The sequence below is a fragment of the Arachis stenosperma genome, chromosome 4 (genome assembly GCF_014773155.1).
Source record: "Arachis stenosperma cultivar V10309 chromosome 4, arast.V10309.gnm1.PFL2, whole genome shotgun sequence".
Classification (NCBI taxonomy): Eukaryota; Viridiplantae; Streptophyta; class Magnoliopsida; order Fabales; family Fabaceae; genus Arachis; species Arachis stenosperma.
This window is the reverse complement of record NC_080380.1, coordinates 150,042,488-150,062,289: the sequence shown is the minus strand read 5'-3', so window position 1 is coordinate 150,062,289 and position 19,802 is coordinate 150,042,488. Positions and strand designations below refer to the sequence as shown.

Genomic DNA, 19,802 nt, shown 5'->3' with positions numbered 1-19,802 from the left:
TTTGAGGGAGTTGTGGATAACAAGAAGGAGGAGGAGTGTAGAGCCCAAGTCCAATTTGGGGTAGCATGTGATTGCAAAGGAGATAGGACTTATTCTGCTAAGCATACTCAGAACACCTACAAAAGTAGTGGACCCAACTGCCATGAATCCACTTAGTGGTCCACTCCAAATATTTTCCAACACTTTGCTTTTACTTCTTATATATTCATAGTTAGATATTAAACATTGATTAGATGATATAGTCAATTGCTCAACAAAGGGTATTTTAGATATCAAATTATGCATGAATTTGAAGTGAAGGCTTAAGAAAAGTGAAAATTTACCTAACTAACTAAAATGTTACAATTCTACAACCTCTATTAGAAATAAAAGAATATATAGTAAGCATGTAGGTTACATTTACAAATTAGCACACCTAATATACAAATCCTAGTGAGTTTGGGTGAGTGGTAAGAAAAGAAAAATGTGGGGAAGAGAAAGAAAATGTCCCACATTCTATTAATATACTAAGGTTCATAATTCACATGTCCATACTGGGAATGTCTTCCAGGAGAATGAAGCATTCCAAGCCCATAATCACACTGCATTATAAAAGATAAAAATGACACATTCTTCAGCAATATCCCAAGCTAGTCAGTGACTACACAAGCAAGAGTAGCTGTAACATGAATAAAATGGCTTGTATATTAACCATGACAAGCATGTGGATATAGAGTACCAGAACAACCTACCTGTCAAATGTATCAATGTAGTTATGTAATCCTGACTAAGGAAGTGCACATGTTGTGTTAAGCAGTTCTTCTTAGCATGTCCCACTGCTGTAATAAGATAAGGGAAATTCAGCACTTGTGATGTGCCAATCACCAACACACTTCTTAACTAATTTCACTGTCACTAATTTAAGTCCTCTTTGTATAACAAAATGTTTGAAAAGTCACACACTGTAAAATTTCATGAGCAATGACTAAAAACAAAAAAAAAAATGTTGGATAAAACAAAGAAAATGGGTTAAAATATTAACTTTTTATTATATATTAGGGTCGATTAACAATTTTATGTGATTTCTGCTTAAATTCAAAATCATTTCCAAAACCAAATTCAAACATAATTCTCTAACATGTTCTTCTTTATGTGTATATATAAATCAAAGAAACTGATTAGAGTAAAAATATTTACACCAAAAGTATTTATTAAGTCTCTCTTCTCTAATCATATTACCTATTTTTCAATGTTGAGTTCAACCTCTCACACATATTAACATGAAAACATACATAAAAGGCCTCAAAATGAATCTTAAGAGATGTAAATTGTGAAGGGTATGATGAACTTTGAAACTAGCTCATTGAAACCATTACAAAAGAAATGGAAAAAAATAATCTTAGAAGCTATGAAGTGCTAGATGTAGAAGAGCTGCTAACCCATTTATCAGCAACAGAATCTGGTGAAACTGGTGGTGGAACCTTCTTCAAAAGTATAGCCTCCTCTGTCTTATTATGGTTAACACCCACCACTGATTCTGATGAGTTTCTCTCTAATGCACCAAACTCATCACCCTTTACCCCTCTCAAGATCTCAAGAACTTCATCCATGGAGGGCCTCATATCTCTCTGCTGCTGCAAGCACCTAAATGCCAATTCAGCAACAGCAGTTACCATCCTCCTTACATCATTGTCCTTCTCAAATCCAAGACATGGATCAACCATTTCATGCAATTCTTGGTTCTGTATCCTATTCACTGCAAGACTAGCCAAGTTAACTTCGTTCCGGTTCCGGGTTATGTCCACTGCTTGCAATGAAGATATAAGCTCAACCAACACAACTCCAAAGCTATAAACATCACTCTTATCAGTTAGTTGGTAGTTCTGGTAATACTCCGGATCAACATAGCCAGGTGTGCCTTGTGGCGCTGTTGAGACATGAGTAACAAATTTAGGAAACAACCTTGATAGTCCAAAATCACCAACCTTAACTTGAAAAGTCTCTGTCAGCAGAATGTTTGTGGACTTAACATCTCTGTGTATAACTTTCTTAGAGTGAAGGTAGGACAGCGCCTCGGCTGTTTCGAGTGCAACTTTGTATCTTACATTCCAAGTAAGTAAGGTGGAATTTGCAAGGCTTCCATGGAGGTGATCGGCTAGTGTTCCATTAGGTATGAACTCATAAACAAGGATGAGTTCTCTGCTGTGTCTTGAAGTGCAGCCAAAGAGTGTGACCAAATTCTTGTGCCTCAAGTGTGCTAGAAGCTCAACTTCATTCATATATTGCTCAACACGCTTTAAATGGCTTTCATAGTGGCGTTTCACTGCAACTACACGCCCATCTTGAAGCATACCTGCTCAACAATAATCATCATAGATTAAGTGTTAGTAATATGTGTGAAAAAATTAAAACTCTTTATGTATATATGCAAGAATTCAAGTATAGACTGAAGACTTTGTTGTTATTATTACCTTTGTAAACAGTGCCAAAGCCTCCCTCACCAAGTTCTCTAGAAGGGTCAAAATTGTTGGTAGCTTCTTCAAGTTCAGCATAGTCAAACACTTGAACACCATAGTAGTAACTCTTTGGCACAGAATCAGACTTGGAGGAAGGGTAAGAAGAAACACTCTGAGATGTGTTACTACTACTTGTAGTTGAGGATGTAAGAGGGACTCCACTCAGAGGCAAAATATCCTTGTTGCTTCTTGATCTTTCACCATTTCTTCTCCTTCTTCTTACCACAAAAAGTGTACCTATAAGAAGGATAACAAAGACTACGGCTCCTGAAGCAGCACCTGAAAGACAATGCTAGAACATTTCACTATCAAAATTCATTATTATTATTAGGCATTCACTTCAACTATTAACAAGAATGTGAAGTACCTGCTGCAATAGCTGCTTTGTTAGAACTACTTTTCTTTGCATCATTGTCTGCAACATTCCACAAAATAAGAAAAGTCAAAACAAGGAATCATATAATGATAACAAAGAGAATTAGTATATTTCTATATAAAGTATCATCCCTAAAACAATCTTTTTTTTGGGACATACAATCAGAATTTTCATCACAAAAACAGAGGCTGCAATACCTGAAGATGAACACAACTGATCATCACAAATGCAAATAACTTTATTTGAATCAAAATCAAACCCACACTGGCCACCATCACCATTAACACACTTCAAACACTCGCTCTCATAATGATTATTGCTATAACTCACATTAAAACCCTTCATCAAAACCTCCCTAAGCAAAGACCTGTTCCCTATGAGCCTATTAGCCTGATCTTCAAGAATAGGAACCTCAACACCAAGCTCACAATGAACAATGCTAAGAATAGGATCCATAGGCAAAGGACCAATCAAAGAGTAGGAATCACTTTTATTCCCATAACCACTATCACAGTGAAACAAATTAACAGGAGTTAGGTTTAACATAGATGGTCCACACCCATAAAACAAAGTAAGGTTCTTGTTCCCGGAACCATAGGTGAAGCTACTAGTTCCATCATCAATGGTTGAGTTTAAGTGCACGTTGGTGCATGTGTTGTTCCAAAGGTCTGCTCTGGCTATGGTGAGGCTTTGAGCTACTGAATCAAGTTGGAGGACTCGGTAGCGAACCAACAAGATGTTTAACTCAGGGATGCCGTCGTTGCATGTCAAATGGAACTCCGGCGGACCGCAGAAGAAGGGGCGGTCGGCGCCGGTGAAAGGGTAGGAAACGTTGGTGATGTTGCCACAGTTGAATGTAGTGTTGCTGCAGAGGGAGAATGATGCATTGGAAGGTAGCGGAGTTGTAGGGTGAAGAAGAGAGAATATGAAGATAAAGAAGAAGAAGATGGTGATGGAGAAAGAAGAGAAAGAAGAGAGGGACAACATAGTTTGTTGTTTCATTATTGGTTACGTTTACTCATTTGGGTTTTTGTTGTTTTAAAAGTGTTAGTTGTTGGTTTTGGTGTTACTAATTACTATGAAACTATTAAAGAAAAGGGGAGTAAGGTGGATTTAGTTGACTTGGACTTTATGATGTACGTGAAGAGCATGCAAAAACATGTACTGAATTTGAGTGTTTTTATATGTTGTTGGTTTTAGCAGCCGCGTTAGTACTTCGTTATATTCACTCGAAACAGGTAAAAGTAAAAATTCAGATGCAGTCGACTTTACGTGAAGTTGATAGTTAAAAATGGTTAAATAATTTAATTAGTTGACTAAATTTTTATCAAATGATTCTCAACTATCAACTTCATGTAAAATCAACTTAAGTTTTCATCTTGAAAATAAGAAAATAACTCTTTAAAATAAATTGTGAGTACATATTTTAATAGTATCATCTAATCATCGAGTTAAACCCCAAAATGGTCCCTGAGATTGGCGTATTGCACTGAAATCGTCCCTGAGATTCCAATTGCACCAATTACGTCCCTGAGATTGAAAAAAATGCACCATAGTAGTCCCTGACCCATTTTCCATTAACGACGTGATGATATGGCATGATGACGTGGACTGTAAGTGACACGTGTCACTTTATGATTTGGCCACGTGTAATGGTAGGATGATGTGGTGACCAGTGACACGTGGCATGCTGACGTGGATAGTTATGCCACGTGTCCAATTGTGCCACGTGTCGCAACAGTATTCGTCCACGTGTCATGCATTATGCCATCGTTGTATATGCACCAAATTAGTCCCTTACTTTGCATTAAGTGACTCATTTTAGTCCCTGAAATTGAATGTCGTGCACCAAACTAGTCCCTTCATCAATTTTTTCTCATTTTTTCTATAAATTCAAAATTCTCAATATTTTTGAATGCATTAATTTCAATTCTATTTTTTCACACGTTCTTCAAATAAAAGTGTTTTTATAAAATATTTTTTCTCTTGCGAATACCCTATTCGCCGACTTGGAGTTAAAGTGAAGGCTTTTCAAGCACCTTCACTACCATCTCCAACCTCTTTCAGTACTTTTATAAAATATTTTTTTTCTTGCGGATACCTCTAATAGCCACCGTCTTGGAGTTGACGTGAAGGCATTTCAAGCTTCCCTCATTATCATCTCTGACTTCTTTCATCTAGATTGCAGAGATCAAAAGTGGTAGTGAGGGTGGTTGAAGTGCCTTCAATCTAGCTCATTTATACATAACGAAAACGTGTATTTCATAAGAAAAAAATATTTATTTTAATTATTAATTTCTTGTTAAAAACACATATTTTTTTATGAAAAAAATGTGTCTAATCAATCATATAATTATTTTTTATAATAACATACTTATATATTACAAAATTTACCAATATTAAATTATTAAAAAAATTATATATTTAAAACTAAAATCTTAAAATTTTTTATAAAAGCTCTTGTATTTAAACGATATATGAAAAAATAGAATTGAAATTAGTGTATCCAAGATATTAAAATTTTAAATTGAAAAAAAAATGAGAAAAAATTGGTGAAGGGACTAGTTTGGTGCACGACATTCAATTTTAGGGACTAAAATGAGTCACTTAATGCAAAGTGAGGGACTAATTTGGTGCATATACAACGATGGCATAATGCATGACACGTGGACGAATACTGTTGCGACACGTGGCACAACCGGACACGTGGCCAAATAACATTGTGACACGTGGCACAACTATCCATGTCAGCATGCCACGTGTCACTGGTCACCACATCATCCTACCATTACACGTGGCCAAATCATAAAGTGACACGTGTCACTTACAGTCCACGTCATCATGCCATGTCATCACGTCGTTAATGAAAAATGGATCAGGGACTACTATGGTGCATTTTTTTCAATCTCAGGGACGTAATTGGTGCAATTGGAATCTCAGGGACGATTTCAGTGCAAAACGCCAATCTCAGGGACCATTTTGGGGTTTAACTCTCTAATCATCTAATTAATATTGGTTCAATAAAATAATTGGTAATCGACCAATATGTGTATATAAAAAGAAAATGAGGGGGGTGTATTACTTTGATGGTCAAACATATAGTCTCTTGTACGGTTGGTTCAATGGAGGCTGGTCAAAATCTACAAATAGGACTGAAAGCTGCTAGCAACTAATCAATGGGACAAAATAAAAATAGCTTTGTGTAGCTTTGGTTTTGAGATTGTTCTTGGACCGTAGAAATTGATGTGTAGTTATTTTTATACGAAGTTATTAATTAAAAATTATTAGATAATTTAATATATTTAATTATACGAAGATAATTATATATAAATTTTTATTTAATTTAAATATTAGATAATTTAATTTAAGTTAAAAATTGTGCTGTTTTGAATAAAAAAATGTTATAGATTAGATAGAGACATATAAAATAATCTATTTTAATGTTTGACTTTTTGTAAATAATGTTTTATTGTGTTGAAAAGAAGTTAAAAATTAAAACAGAGGAAGAATAACAAGATTAACATAAATGAAAATAACTGATCCACTGCGTAAGTTTTTCAAATCAAATATAAGTGAGCTCTTAGAATAGTCCACAGTCAATATATTTTTCAATGTCAAATTGTGAAAGCAAAGCATATATGTTCCAAGTTCCAACACACTATAATCACTTGTTTTGCAAGCACCGTGATATTTCTATGTAAAAGAGGTTTAAATGAGCTTATTCAATTTCTATATTGACTAATACGCATAGACTGTAAATGTAATTAAGTGCATTTAAGATGCTAATAATAGTAAGCAGAGAATTGATGAATTTCCTGTATATGTTGACCTTATAAAATGTGAAAGAAGAAGTATAATTGCAATCAAAGACAGCAACCCCTAATTTTTTAAATATTATATGTGCAGTGTTCACAAGGACTAATAGCTACTTACTTCTACCTAATACAAGAATTATACTACACAATGACGTAGTAAAGCTGCAACATATTATTGACTTGGTAAAAACAAATGGAGAGAAAATAAATTAAATAAAATAATCACATTTTGCATCATAGACCAATTCTTAAGTAGAAGCATTCATATCATATAAATGTCCCTCAAATACTGATTCAATTAACATTTTTAACTCGTAGATATTTATCATTGAAAATCTAGATACAAAAATTTTTAGTCCATTAAAAATAGAAATAAAGTTTTAAAAAAATTTAATATCATAAAAATTCTCATCCAAAGTATAGTTTATATTGAGTAGAAACTCAGGTCAGTCGACTTCACGTGAAGTTGATATCTGAGAACCGTTAGATGATTCGACGGATTTGACTAAATTTTCATCTAACGACACTTAGTTATTAACTTCACGTGAAATCGATTGTACCTGAATTTTCACCTTTATATTGTTAGGTTACTAATTAAGTTAGTAATCATACTCAAAGTGTATTATAAAGCTTACATGAGTTATGAGTATACTTACTTGATGGACATGAAGATTGAACAACAGATCCATCTTTACAATAGCAAGATAAAACCCCTGAAACAGGGTTTAGATCACAGTGGCCACCACTTTTTGGGCATTCATCACCACACAAACTCTTGCTTTCATTCAACAAAGAGGCATAACCATTAAGAAGAGTAGTTGAATTTGTATCCATCCTCATTTCAATGGCACAAAATGATGTTGGGGTTTGATTTAGAAATATGATGGATATGATGGTGACCAAGAATGAGGAAAAGATACTCATTGGATGAAGAATTTGCATCTTCAGAAACATAGCTTGGTAGAGAGACTTATGACATTACACTAAAATATAGAAGAGAGATGCGTAATGCCATTGACTTCTTATAAGCCACACCACAATTGTAAGGAATGCAAATTTAGGTGACCTATTAATATTGTAATATTTTATGTTGGAAATGGGGATTACCTAATTCTGCTAATTTTTTAAAAAAATTTAAGGGTTGGTGATCACTCATCACTGATCACTACTGCTCCAGAGTCAAACAGTTTAGGCTATTAGTGACCAAACATAATGTATAACCTCTCTAATAACGGTAATGTTACAGTGATAATAAAAAATTAGTCTAAATAATTTAAGTTTATTTCATTTAATATTAATTAATTCTAACAATAATTTATTAAATAAGATAAATTTTTATTTTTTTTTATCAGATATTTCCATTCTAATTAATCCATTAAGCTTATGTTTTATCAATGACTAAATATAAGACACTAATTATTAATTAGTAAATATTACTCTAATATAAAATTATTTTTTAAAAATTCTATTTTTTTTTTAAATTAGAATTTATAATTTAAAGTTTACAAAATTTTATTGATATTAACTAAAAAATTAGCTCCTTTATTGAATTCTTCATTAATATATATAACAGAACTCAAAAGTCAAAAGAGGTGCAACACAGTTTTAACTTTTTTTTTTTTTTTTGGCATCATAAGTTAATATCTACTTGAACACCTTCCAAATATAAAAGCAGAAAAAAAAATAATCAATTTTAATATAAATTGAAGTCCTACTCCCCAATATTTTATGCAAGTGGAAATTCTAATCTTAAGCATATGGTACCCCCAAAAAAAAAAAATCAGGACACGAAATCCAAATCAAAGAATTGAATGAAGTTTGAAGCCACATAACAAGAAACTCGGGGGGCTGCTAAGATGTGAAATGAAAACAATGTTTGGATGAGAGGCAGGCGTGAGTTAAGCATTAGAAGAATAAAACTATATAATAGTATAAGGAAAAGTGTATTTTACTATTAATTTGGTAAAAACTACGTGGTATATAATAGTCTAATATGAAATGGTCAACATGGGAATTTATCAAGGAGCTGAACTCTTCCGCGTACCGTACCCAAAAGTCAAACATCAAACTTGCAAGCAATTTCTGACCTTGTATGTGTTCTTCAGATTCCGTATAGTGTTGATGAGGCAAAAAAAAAAAAAAAATAGAGCTACATATCCTTAATCAAGAGATAGAGGGTTAATCCCATTAACAATAATCTTAAGTAATTAATCCCGATTAAGAATATCTATCTAATACTATTAACATAGATTTTGTTGCATGGATGAACCACCATGAGCAAAATATAGATCAAAGACCCAAATGTTAAACGTAACAATATTTATGTACTTATTATATACGATAAGTTTAAGATCTTTTAGAAAAATTTTGTAATTTTAGAAGGGTATTGGATGGAGCAATCGCGGTAACAGAAAGACAGAAATTAACCAGCAGGCGCATGCATGCATGATCATGAATAATTAAGAAACAAACTTACCTGAACAAGAATTTGGATGAGTTCCATCGTTACAGTAACAGACGAAATGTCCATCATTGCTGCCACAATTGCCACCTGAGTTAGTGCATCCTCTGCACTTATCATTGATTTGAGGCAATAATTTCAAGACAAAACCACTTTGCAACGCTTGCCGAATTATAGTAGTAATGGGGTTACTGGCACTGTTAGCAAAAGCCGAAGCTAGGGACTTTGAAACAGGAAAAGTAACAGTGCTGCAACCTTCATAATAAGGCAGCGCCTTATTATCATCTTGTTCAGCATAGTAGACACTACCGCTGCTGCAACTTTGAACAAACGTAAACTGATCCGAAGAAGGCTTTGTTTCTGAAGAACACTTGTACAAGAGTGTGATATTAACAACACTGTTATCATCATATTGAAGTATGGTTTCATCCAAGGTGTTGTTGCTGAAATCTCCCGAACAGAAATCAAAGCTATTACTAAAGTAATCGTCCCTAGCAACTGTCAGATTCTGTTTACCGACATCCCAATCAAGAATCCTGTATGTGACAGAACCCACTGTGAACTTTGGGACCCCGTTATTGTTATTGTTATTGTCACCTTTACATGTGATCTCCAAGTTAGGCTCACCGCAATAGTTTGGCCTGTTATTAGTGTTGTCAATTTGACCCCAGAAAGGGTAAGTGAGTTGGTTGACGGTTCCACAGCTTAAAGTGTTCTTGCACGCCAAGTAATCACCGTTATCAGCGGCAACTACAGATGTAGGAACGTCGGTTGCCGTGACGATAAGTTCCAAGATGAACATCCATATGCAATATAGGCGGCGAAGACGAAGACGACAAAGAGGTTTCATTGTTGCAAAGGGAGAACAAGAAGAAGAAGGAGAAGAAGAAGAAAATATATAGGAGATGGGTTCAAAGTGCAGCAAACAGAGGAAGACTGAATAATGAATATATATATAATAAAATATAAAAGCCGTGTTTCTAGGAGGTTGTTATATTATTACAGTAACCGAAGAAAACGGCAAGTGAGTCTCTACATTCAAATATTACATTGTATTAAGTAATTAAAAGCAGGGTAAAGTCACCTTTAAGCGAAGTTAATAATTGAGAGTCGTTAAATAAAAATTTAGTCAAAAAACTTAGTCAAATCAATCAAATCATTTAACAACTCTCAATTATCAACTTCACATGAAGTCGACTGCACCTGAATTTCCACCTTAAAAATAATTATCAGCGCATAAAAAATTTACGCGTATTTAGGTTTGACGACTTTTAATTATCAATTTCACGTTAAAATAATTACACATGGAAAAAAGAAATTATATTGTTATATATATGATGAAATTAATTACTTTATTAATCTCATAAATCTGCCACTTTCTCTGAATTGGAATTCCGAAAAGTGTGATTCTAGAAGGGGATCCTCGGAGGTCCCGTTTTTTGACCACCTTAGCTTCCTTAATAATTTACATCGCTCTCATGTATTTAATTAGTACACTAGTTTTCTTCCTATTTGTGCATGTCAACTAAAATTAAACTTTCAAACTACATAATAACATATACGTCCATTCAAATAACTTGGAATTTGGAAACGCGTTATGTTGTATTTTACATCCAACTTATCTCATTCCCAGTTAATCTAATAATGGACAAAGTGGAGAAGCAGAAGCTGGATGACGTCAACAACACATAGCTGATGTCATAATGAAAATGAAAATATAGGGAAAAGAATAAAAATGTCTAGGGAGGTTAATTAATTAGCTTCATACACGGAATTAGCTTCGCTTCATACACGTTGTGAGATCGAGTAACGTAGTTTACAAGTAGTGGGAAACTGTAATGAGAGGAGGATGGCCACTTAATTAATTGGGGAAAGTATGAACAAAATCTAGATGGAAAGATATGAACAAACAGAAAAAAAAACAATGCACACAAAAAGATTGACAAGGCAATACTTCTACAAAAATGTTTGATAACAAAAAAAATTTAGCCAAAATCAACGAGAATTTGACTTATTTAGTTTTTATTAACTACGGCAACAATTAATAAAAGCTAAATAAGGTAAGTTTTTGCTGTTTTTTTTTTTGTTTCCTTACCATTACCGATACTTTTATTTTAGTTGTATGTATAAGGTAGGATTCGAATTCCGACACTTACTTAAATGGACTAGAACTATCTATTAGACCAACCCAACTTAGTTTTGACAAGCCAATACTACATCTTAACTAAAAAAAACTTATATGAATTTCGACGCTTATTTAAACGGACTAGTGAACTATCTACTAGACCAATTAAACTTGGTTTTGACAAGCCAATATTACATCTTAATTTTAAAAAAAAAAAGAGTTTTGCTAGCTAGTCAAATCTGTTGACTAAAGACTAAAAGATTAAAATAGCTTAAGAAATAAAGAAAATTAGTATAACTTAAGACTAGCTTAGCTAAGGAAAATAGAATTCAAAGGATGAACTATATTCATAATATGGAAGGGCAGAGGAATGAAAAATCAAACCTAAATAGATTTAACTTTCCAATGTACGTGGACCAAAAAAAAAATAAGGAAAAGGTATCCGGATGCACAAGCATCATACATTATTGTAGAATTCAAAAAAGGACTGTATCTGAAAAATATAATGTATACAGCCTAACTTGATAATTATATTAGTGGCTATTTTCAGGACTTGAATTCATTACGAAAACAACTCAATTATTGCTCTAAAACTCTTTTTTACCGAAAAAAAAAAAACTAAAAATGAATAATATTATATGACTAACAAAATTTACTACTTTTTTAGTCAATAATTTAAACTCTAAGTATTAGAGTTTAAAACCTAAACTCTAAATTATAAATATTAATAATATACAAATAAGATATTAACTCAAAGTATTCACTAATATTAATAAAAAAGTATTAATTTCTTAATAAAATTATTATCCGGTCACAAATTTTTAAAATTGATATGATAGACCAATTTATCTAAAAAATATGTAATATTCATCATACTGAATAAAAAATTAGACAATGCTAGAAAAGAAAATTTGAGCTTAAGTCACCGTGGAAATTGACCACTATATAAGAAATTAAGAGTTGGAAAAACTATATACTTATACTATTCTTAATAAATATTCTTAAGATACTCGTTAAATAATATTCTAATAGCAATAGGTGAATGATATCTATTTGGAGGCAAGGGTAAGATAATGACTTTAGTTTAAAATATTTAAGCTATATTTGACTTAGCCATATGAGTAAGAAGTAAGAACAGAAAACTATGTAGGGGATTACAATCAAACTCAACTAAAGAAACAATTGGTTATATAGAAGAACTAATAAGGACTATAATAAGCTACTACTACTATAAGAAATGATATTATTACTTGTATATAGTTATAAAACAAATTGCATGTTAGAAATATGACATATACCTGAACGTCCATGATCATCTTGAGTTGGTGAGGTGGCAGAAGCATCACAGATTTTGATGTGCCCATCATCCAAATATGAATAGCCAGACTCATCTTTGCAATAACATGTTGGTTGATTTGAATTCCAATCATAGCCACAGGCTCCACCTGAGTTCATACACTTGAAACATTCTGCTACACTTCCTATCCATTTCACCAAGAATCCATTTTGGATAGCACCTTCTATGTTGTTCCATGACAACTCCACTTCAACACCAAGTTGCAACAACAATGGAATAAACACACTTGTTGTGCAAACAACACTAGAAGGAGGAGCACCTAGAGCTTCAGGCCTAGCATAAAAGTATTCATTGGAAGTCCTATTTGAGAAACAATTAAGAAATCCGGGGATGGAATTGGACAATCCATTATTTAAAGAACAATGATAGAAGAGGGTAAGATTCTTATTGCCAGGCCCATAATCAAAGAGCTCAAAGTCAAGGCTTGTGTTTACTGGTTTTGAAGGGCATAGACCTTCAAAGTAGTCAACTCTTGCTATCTTCATGGTTTGGTTTTCCGGGTATGCTTGCAAAACCCGGTATCTCATGTTCTTGATGGTTATGTAAGTAGTGGAATCATGATCAGGATCACAGTTGAGTTGTAGAAGAGGGTGGCCACACTGCTTTGGACGATTTCCTCCCCAGAATGGAAAACCAATGTTGTTAATCTTCCCACAATCATAGCGAGTATCAGCACAACTTGTATAGTTATCATCATTGGAGCTTAAGTATGGAGGAATCTGAATCAATATCAAGAGGATCATTAAGTGAGGGAGGAGCATAAAAAGCAGAGAAGCCATTTTAGAAAATAGCAGAGGATCTTAGTGTTTGTGTTTATCTTTCCAAAATGAATGAGATAATTAAACAAGATTAAAGGGAGAATACAAGACATGAAATTTCAAAGAAAAGGATAGTAATTGAGACTAATAAAGTATTGTAGAGTTTCGTTGACTTATATATAGAGTATACGTGTATATAGGAATTTAAATATTCAAACTAGTTTGGCACTCTTTTTTTTTTTTCCAAATAAAAAAAATATTAAATATTATTTATACATATTCGATCCATATAATTTATTTAAGATTTAATCCTCGTTTAATTATTAGAGTACTAAGCAAACAACACCAAAAATATTTTTCTTATATATATTTTATTATGGATCATCAAAGAAAATGTTGTTATATACTTAAAAAGCGGTGTTATTAGTCACCAAAAAAAAAAAAGCGGTGTTATTGTCTCAACTAACATACCGGATTTTAATTAGGCCAACATATTGCACAACATGAATGAACTAATTATGAATTTATCTAGCAATTATCTTAAGAATTAATTAGGACTAAGTACGATTTTGGTTCTTAAAGTATAAGTCGAAAATTTTTTTAGTCCTCAACCTTTCTTTGCATACAAATTGTCCCTAAGGTTTAAAATCAAATTTTAAATTCGTCCTTTTTACTTAAATATTAAAATTTTGGATCAAATTACCCATAATAAAAAAGAATATAAAATTAAAAAAAAAAGAGAAAGAGAGTGTTTTTGCTTCTGCAAAGGGAAAAGAGAAGAAGAAGAAGGGAGAAGGGAAGAAGAAGAAGAAACTATCCATGATCTACCTCCACTGTCATCTCCATATGATTTTGGTCCTAAGGTATAGATAATTTTAAAACCAAGTTAAACCTTAAAAACGATTTTGTATGCAAAAAAAAGTTGAGGCCTATACCTTAGGGACCAAAACCGTATCTAACCCAATTACTTACCATTAAAAAAAATGCTGTAAACTTTTCTGCCTATACAGTTTGGAATTTAGAAAGTTAAAATCCAAAGAAAAGTATGCCTTGAATAAACGGCATAATATTCTAAAGATGAATCACGATCATTTTTACAACTAGCATTAATAGAAGTGGTCAAAAGTAACTATTTCAGTAAATTTTCTTATTTTATTTTGGTAAGGTCTTTAAGTAGACTTGGTCGTATGGTAATAAGTAAGGATTAAGATGGGTAACACATTTTTCTTTTTCATTTATGCAGTTGACAGAAATTGATGCAATCACCAATAGTCCAATAGTCTTACTACAACTAAATCTGCCAACTACTGATACTATGTAGAATAAAATCAACTACTTGTTTGATGGATTCTTACTTCTCAGCTTAGGCCAATTTTGAGAGTGACCCAACCAAGCCCAAGGGACAAAAGAATACCTTACATATTATTGTAAATACATAATTTAATCTCAGATTATTGGCCTAGGATTAAAGGGGGAAAAAAATTATTCAGTAAACTAGTACAGGTCTGTGACATATCCTTGTTTCTATCTAATATTGTCTATAACTCTTTCAAGTAACCTTTCTTTTCTTCTTTCTTGTCAAATACATCTGTATAACCTTTCTCTATTTTCTATATTTAGAACACCAGTAGCATCTCATGTCATGGTTGATCCTGCAGCATTCAATAAACCTGCCACAAAAACTTCTTTAAACTTCAAAGCATTTGTGGGTGCTTACAGGGATCAATCTTGTTCACATGTCTCAACTCTCAAGGAATTGAACCAGACTTTACCAAACCTGCACCTGTCCACATTATCCAAGAGCATTCTCCAGGTGATTAGAATAAAACACTTGGTTCAAATTATCGGTTTTAGCCATTAAACTTCATCCTCAATTCTTTAGAATATAGAATTTACTGGTTTGGCAAACAGAACCTCCTTTGAATGAAGGGCCCAAGTCTTGTACAACATCTTCTATGCATGAAAGGTAGCTTTACACCAGTCCATTTTGCTTGTACTGCACAAATGCGAACTGCCCGATAATGGAGATCCCCTTAGCATTATGAAGACCACACATTTTCCTCACCAGAGATCTGAGACTGAAGACCTAAACTACTCATGTGCTCAAACAAACTACCCATGATCAAAAGAATGTCAGTTATTTTGTTGTTTGACTTATTTTGTGCTTCAAATCTATGAACTCTGCTTTTGATTTCAATCCAACTACAACCAGGATTTGGTTTCAGACCTTTGTCCTTCAATGACTTTCGCACTTGTGCTACCTGATTCCACCAACCTACACTAGCATACAGATTCGCCAGCTGTTGAAGTGTTGCAGTGCACCTTGGTTCAAGTAACAACCTACTCTCTGCCGCCTCGATGCCAATCCAAACATCTCCATGAAGCCTAGAAGATGAAAGCAGTGAACCCCATATCACAGCATTGGGACAAACAGGCATGTTTCGGATGAAATCACGAGCCTCCAGAAGCAAGCCAGCCCGACCAAGAAGATCCACAATGCAAGAGTAATGATCCAGTTCTGGCTGCACGCCCTGCTCAATCATGTTATTCAAGTAGTCTTGACCCTCTTTAACAAGACCTCCGTGCCTACACGAGGACAATATGCCAAGGTAAGTAACCACATCTGGATTAACACCTTGATTCATCATCTCTTCAAAAAGAGAAATTGCCTCTTGCGCCAGCCCATGTTGCGCATATGCTGCGATCAGGGAGTTCCAAGTGACAACATCCCTTTGCTGCATATTTTCAAATATGAACATGGCATCATCAAGTGCCCCACACTTAGAATACATGGCAATGAGAGCATTTTCAATGTGGAGGTAATAATGAAAACCCATGTGAATTATTTGACAATGAGCACCCTTTCCATGTCCAAGTGCTCCACTTCCCATACAAGCACTAAGAAGACTCGTGTATGTAAAACAATTCGGCTTCAACGCAGCCAAGCCCCTCATCTGACAGAAGAGCTCCAAACACATATCAACCCTCCATTCTTGTGCAAATGCAGCGATAATTGTTGACCATGAAACTACATTTCTCTCAGGCATTTCATCGAACACCCGGTATGCATCACCCAACAATGCACACCTACCATACAAACTGATCAAAGAGCTTCCAACATAGACATTGGCAATGAACCCAGTTGTTATTGCCAAGCAATGATATTGAACACCTCCAAAAAGGTCACGGCGGGAGCCACACGAGCTCACAGCACGTGATAAGAAGCGCACGTCAATCTCCAAACCTTGTTCCATAATAACAGTGGTACGAACCTTCCTTTCAGATTTTGTGGCCCTCAAACTAGAATCATCAACAACAATGGTTTTTGTAGCATCGTTTTGCAGCATGCCCTCGATAAGCTGAAGATGACTGCGACGATTTTCAACATCAATGAGTCTCTTTTTTGGAGTTACAAGGTTAAGGACTCTGAATGCCCCAGCAAATTCTATGTTAGCTCTTTTGGGTACCAACTTTTGAGAAGTGAAAGACCTAAAGAATCGAACTTTGAGGGAAAATAATGTTGGGTTCTTTGTGCATTGATGCATCAAAGAGAGAAATTCTATGGTGATCATTGGTGCATCAAATAACACCATTGTTGGCAGGGGAATGCTAAGATAATGTAAAGGTAAGAAAGAGTTTTTCTTTAAGGTTTTTTTTTTTATTAAAATAATTATGTATTTGGATAAAAGTATAAAAATATTTATTTTTAATTTTTAAAAAAAATATTATTAAATTAAAATAAAAAAATTAATACTTTTGCACTAAAAAAATTTCCAAAAGTAGCTAATCTAAATGGACACCTAATTTGTTAATTTGTTAGAATTTATGAGAAGACTTATTTATGACTTATAAAATAAGTCACTTATCATAATATTTTTTATTTTTGTTTTATTTTATTGTATCAACCTCTTATCTTCATCATAATCAAAACAAAAACACAAATCAAACACATCTAGTATGTCAATTTCAAATTATATTACATTTAAACCTTTTGACTCATGATGAATATTTGTCCTAATATCAACTTATTATTAGTACACCAAACTAGCTTACAACAATCACATGGTTACAAAACACATGGAAATAAACAAAATTATGAACTAAAATCATTGGACAAGGCTATATATTTTTGAATCCAACACTTCTGAACAAATCTGCCCCATTGTGTGGTAGAAAGATAATAACTCAGATAACTGCTCCTCTGACATTTTAGCCATCAAATTTCTTGCTTTGTTTTCTCTATCCTCACTCAGCTTTAGTCTCTCTATGCATGGCCTTCCATTCCTGAATGTTGCACCCATTTGCTTTAACCTATGCTCTTGTTGCACACTAATTGCTGTGTTTGACTTCAAATTCAAATATAGATTAAATAATAATTAGTGGAAAGGACTAAAAAAGATTGAACAATGTTCCTATGATCTGTTACAACATTTAATAATGCTAGTACCTCAAGAAATTCTGCCCCTACTTCAAGTTCAGACTCTTTGTCAGAGTTTAACTCAAGGCCAGTGGTATACAAGTCTTTGGCAAGTGAGAAACTACGTACTATGCTTTTTCTTTTGTTTTCCATTTCCTCATTAAGCTTTAAAGAATTTTCAACACCTGTTGAATTATTTAGCTTCTTCTGATAAGCAATTACTGCCTTCACAAATTCCTGCATATTTTTTCTCATTAAAAGGTCAATGCAATTTCCAAAATGTTAATGAGTCCATATTCTAACATTAATAACAAAGAAATTCAAACCTTATAAGCAAAAGGGCATCCAGAATAATCAAATTCATCTGAATTAGGCTTCCTCATTCTTTCAGGGTGAAATTGCAATCCCATAATAAACTTACCCTCTTCTGGACAATAAGCATTAGGATCATAGAACCCTTCAATCAAACCATCAGAAGCAAATGCCATTGGAACAAAACGTTGTGCCAATCTCTTAACACCTTGATGGTGATAACTATTTACCAAAATTTTCATTCCCCTTTCTTCCAAAGAATCCTTAAACCAATGATGCAAAGGTGTGTCTTCAACAACCTTCACCACATGCCTATGTCCATCATAGTCATCATAGTTCATATGTATCACTCTTTGTTCCAAAGGAACATTCTTTGAAAGCTCACTACCTATGTCCTGATAAAGGGTACCCCCACAAGCAACATTAAGAACTTGTGAGCCTCTGCATATTCCCATGTAGGGTATGTTCCTCTCTAAGCAAAGCTTTGCAAGACTAAGCTCAATTGAATCTTTCTCTTTATCAATGGCTGTGTCATTTGCATGGATCCTCCTTATTTCTTCCAACTCTTGTTGGGAGAGATCAGTGGTGTCTTGTTCATACCATGAAGGATCAATGTCTTCTCCTTCACAGAGAAGAACACCATGGATTGGCTCAAAGCTATCCAACAAGGTGTGGACCCCAGAAACACGTGGAACAATCACTGGTACTGCACCATAGCCTACTATAAGATCAAGGTGATACTCACCTGAAAATCACACACAAACATAACAACCATTTTGATCAAAAGTGTTTGGTAAATGTTGCAAAACAGAAAATAAAGACAGAGAAGTTGCATCATAGATTACAATAATTGTTAGGTAACATAACTACCATCATTCTTATTAGTAACATCAAAGACAAAGAGTCACCATAAATACCAACATATAATTCTAATAAATAAATTCCTAAACCTTTTTTCATTATTTCTTAATCTGAAAAAAGGAAATGAAACATACCAACGAAATCAACAAACTTGTTCTTGCGAACGGTGCGTCTAGAAACAACTAGGACCCGAGGGAGAATTGCATTGAGCTCAGAAGACATTATCACTTTATGTCTCTAAGGTTTGATGATGCAAAATGAAGGGTAATTGACACTGCCTTGCACTAGCTATGAAGAACTATTAAGAGCTTAAAAGCTTATTAGCTTGTATTTATAATTTTATATATTGCGGACTCCAATGATTTATTTGGACCTATATAAATAACTTTATGCTTTTATATTTTGTAGGATCGGATAAGGATTGATTAGTTGTGACTTGTGAAAGCTACGGTTTGTGTGAAAGTGTGACTACCTACCATGAAAAAAAAAATTATTATATATATATATATATATATTAAAAATTAGTTATTATATATTTTTATATAAATATATATAAAAATATTAAAAAATTAATAAAATTTATTATTTTATCAGTAATTATTAATTAATCAGTAATATTTAAAAATATAAACTAAAAATATATTATTAAATTAATAATTAAAAAGTATTAATAAAAAATAATAAAATTTACTGATTTTTAAATTATATTTTATATTTAACATAATTAATAAAAAATGTGGTAAATATAATAAATGAGAAATAATACCATCATTCTTATTTTAATAATATTATTTCTTTCTTTGTAAATGTATGCGAAAATATAAT

General features: G+C 33.3%; 4 protein-coding genes across 6 annotated transcripts; all 4 read right to left on the bottom strand.

Moving 5' to 3' along the window:
• Positions 1-270: 270 nt before the first annotated feature.
• Positions 271-13,483, bottom strand: LOC130974062 (LEAF RUST 10 DISEASE-RESISTANCE LOCUS RECEPTOR-LIKE PROTEIN KINASE-like 1.4). Of its 3 annotated transcripts, XR_009084389.1 has the most exons (6): positions 12,571-13,482; positions 2,863-2,910; positions 2,451-2,774; positions 1,419-2,332; positions 732-818; positions 271-581 (listed from the first exon to the last, which is right to left on the bottom strand). XR_009084389.1 is itself a non-coding variant. In XM_057898810.1 (4 exons), exons 1-4 carry the CDS (start codon positions 13,406-13,408, stop codon positions 1,386-1,388), a joined length of 2,157 nt encoding a protein of 718 aa, XP_057754793.1. In that variant the 5' UTR covers positions 13,409-13,483; the 3' UTR covers positions 1,113-1,385. The 3 variants fall into 3 exon arrangements, 2 of the variants coding, with proteins under 2 accessions (XP_057754793.1, XP_057754794.1); XM_057898810.1 differs by lacking the exons at positions 271-581; positions 732-818 and having other exon boundaries at positions 1,113-2,332; positions 12,571-13,483; XM_057898811.1 differs by lacking the exons at positions 271-581; positions 732-818; positions 12,571-13,482 and adding an exon at positions 9,163-10,287 and having other exon boundaries at positions 1,113-2,332.
• Positions 2,959-4,612, bottom strand: LOC130974065 (LEAF RUST 10 DISEASE-RESISTANCE LOCUS RECEPTOR-LIKE PROTEIN KINASE-like 2.1). Its single transcript, XM_057898814.1, has one exon. The coding sequence runs from the start codon at positions 3,871-3,873 to the stop codon at positions 2,974-2,976; it is 900 nt and encodes a 299-aa protein (XP_057754797.1). The 5' UTR covers positions 3,874-4,612; the 3' UTR covers positions 2,959-2,973.
• Positions 13,484-14,610: 1,127 nt separating the features above from the next.
• On the bottom strand, positions 14,611-16,984 carry LOC130974063 (pentatricopeptide repeat-containing protein At2g37320-like). Its single transcript, XM_057898812.1, has one exon. It carries the CDS (start codon positions 16,978-16,980, stop codon positions 15,427-15,429), a length of 1,554 nt encoding a protein of 517 aa, XP_057754795.1. The 5' UTR covers positions 16,981-16,984; the 3' UTR covers positions 14,611-15,426.
• Positions 16,985-17,363: 379 nt separating this feature from the next.
• LOC130974064 (putative glutamine amidotransferase GAT1_2.1) lies at positions 17,364-19,302 on the bottom strand. Its single transcript, XM_057898813.1, has 4 exons — positions 19,112-19,302; positions 18,131-18,861; positions 17,835-18,041; positions 17,364-17,733 (listed from the first exon to the last, which is right to left on the bottom strand). The coding sequence occupies exons 1-4, from the start codon at positions 19,197-19,199 to the stop codon at positions 17,494-17,496; spliced, it is 1,266 nt and encodes a 421-aa protein (XP_057754796.1). The 5' UTR covers positions 19,200-19,302; the 3' UTR covers positions 17,364-17,493.
• Between the last annotated feature and the right edge of the window lie 500 nt (positions 19,303-19,802).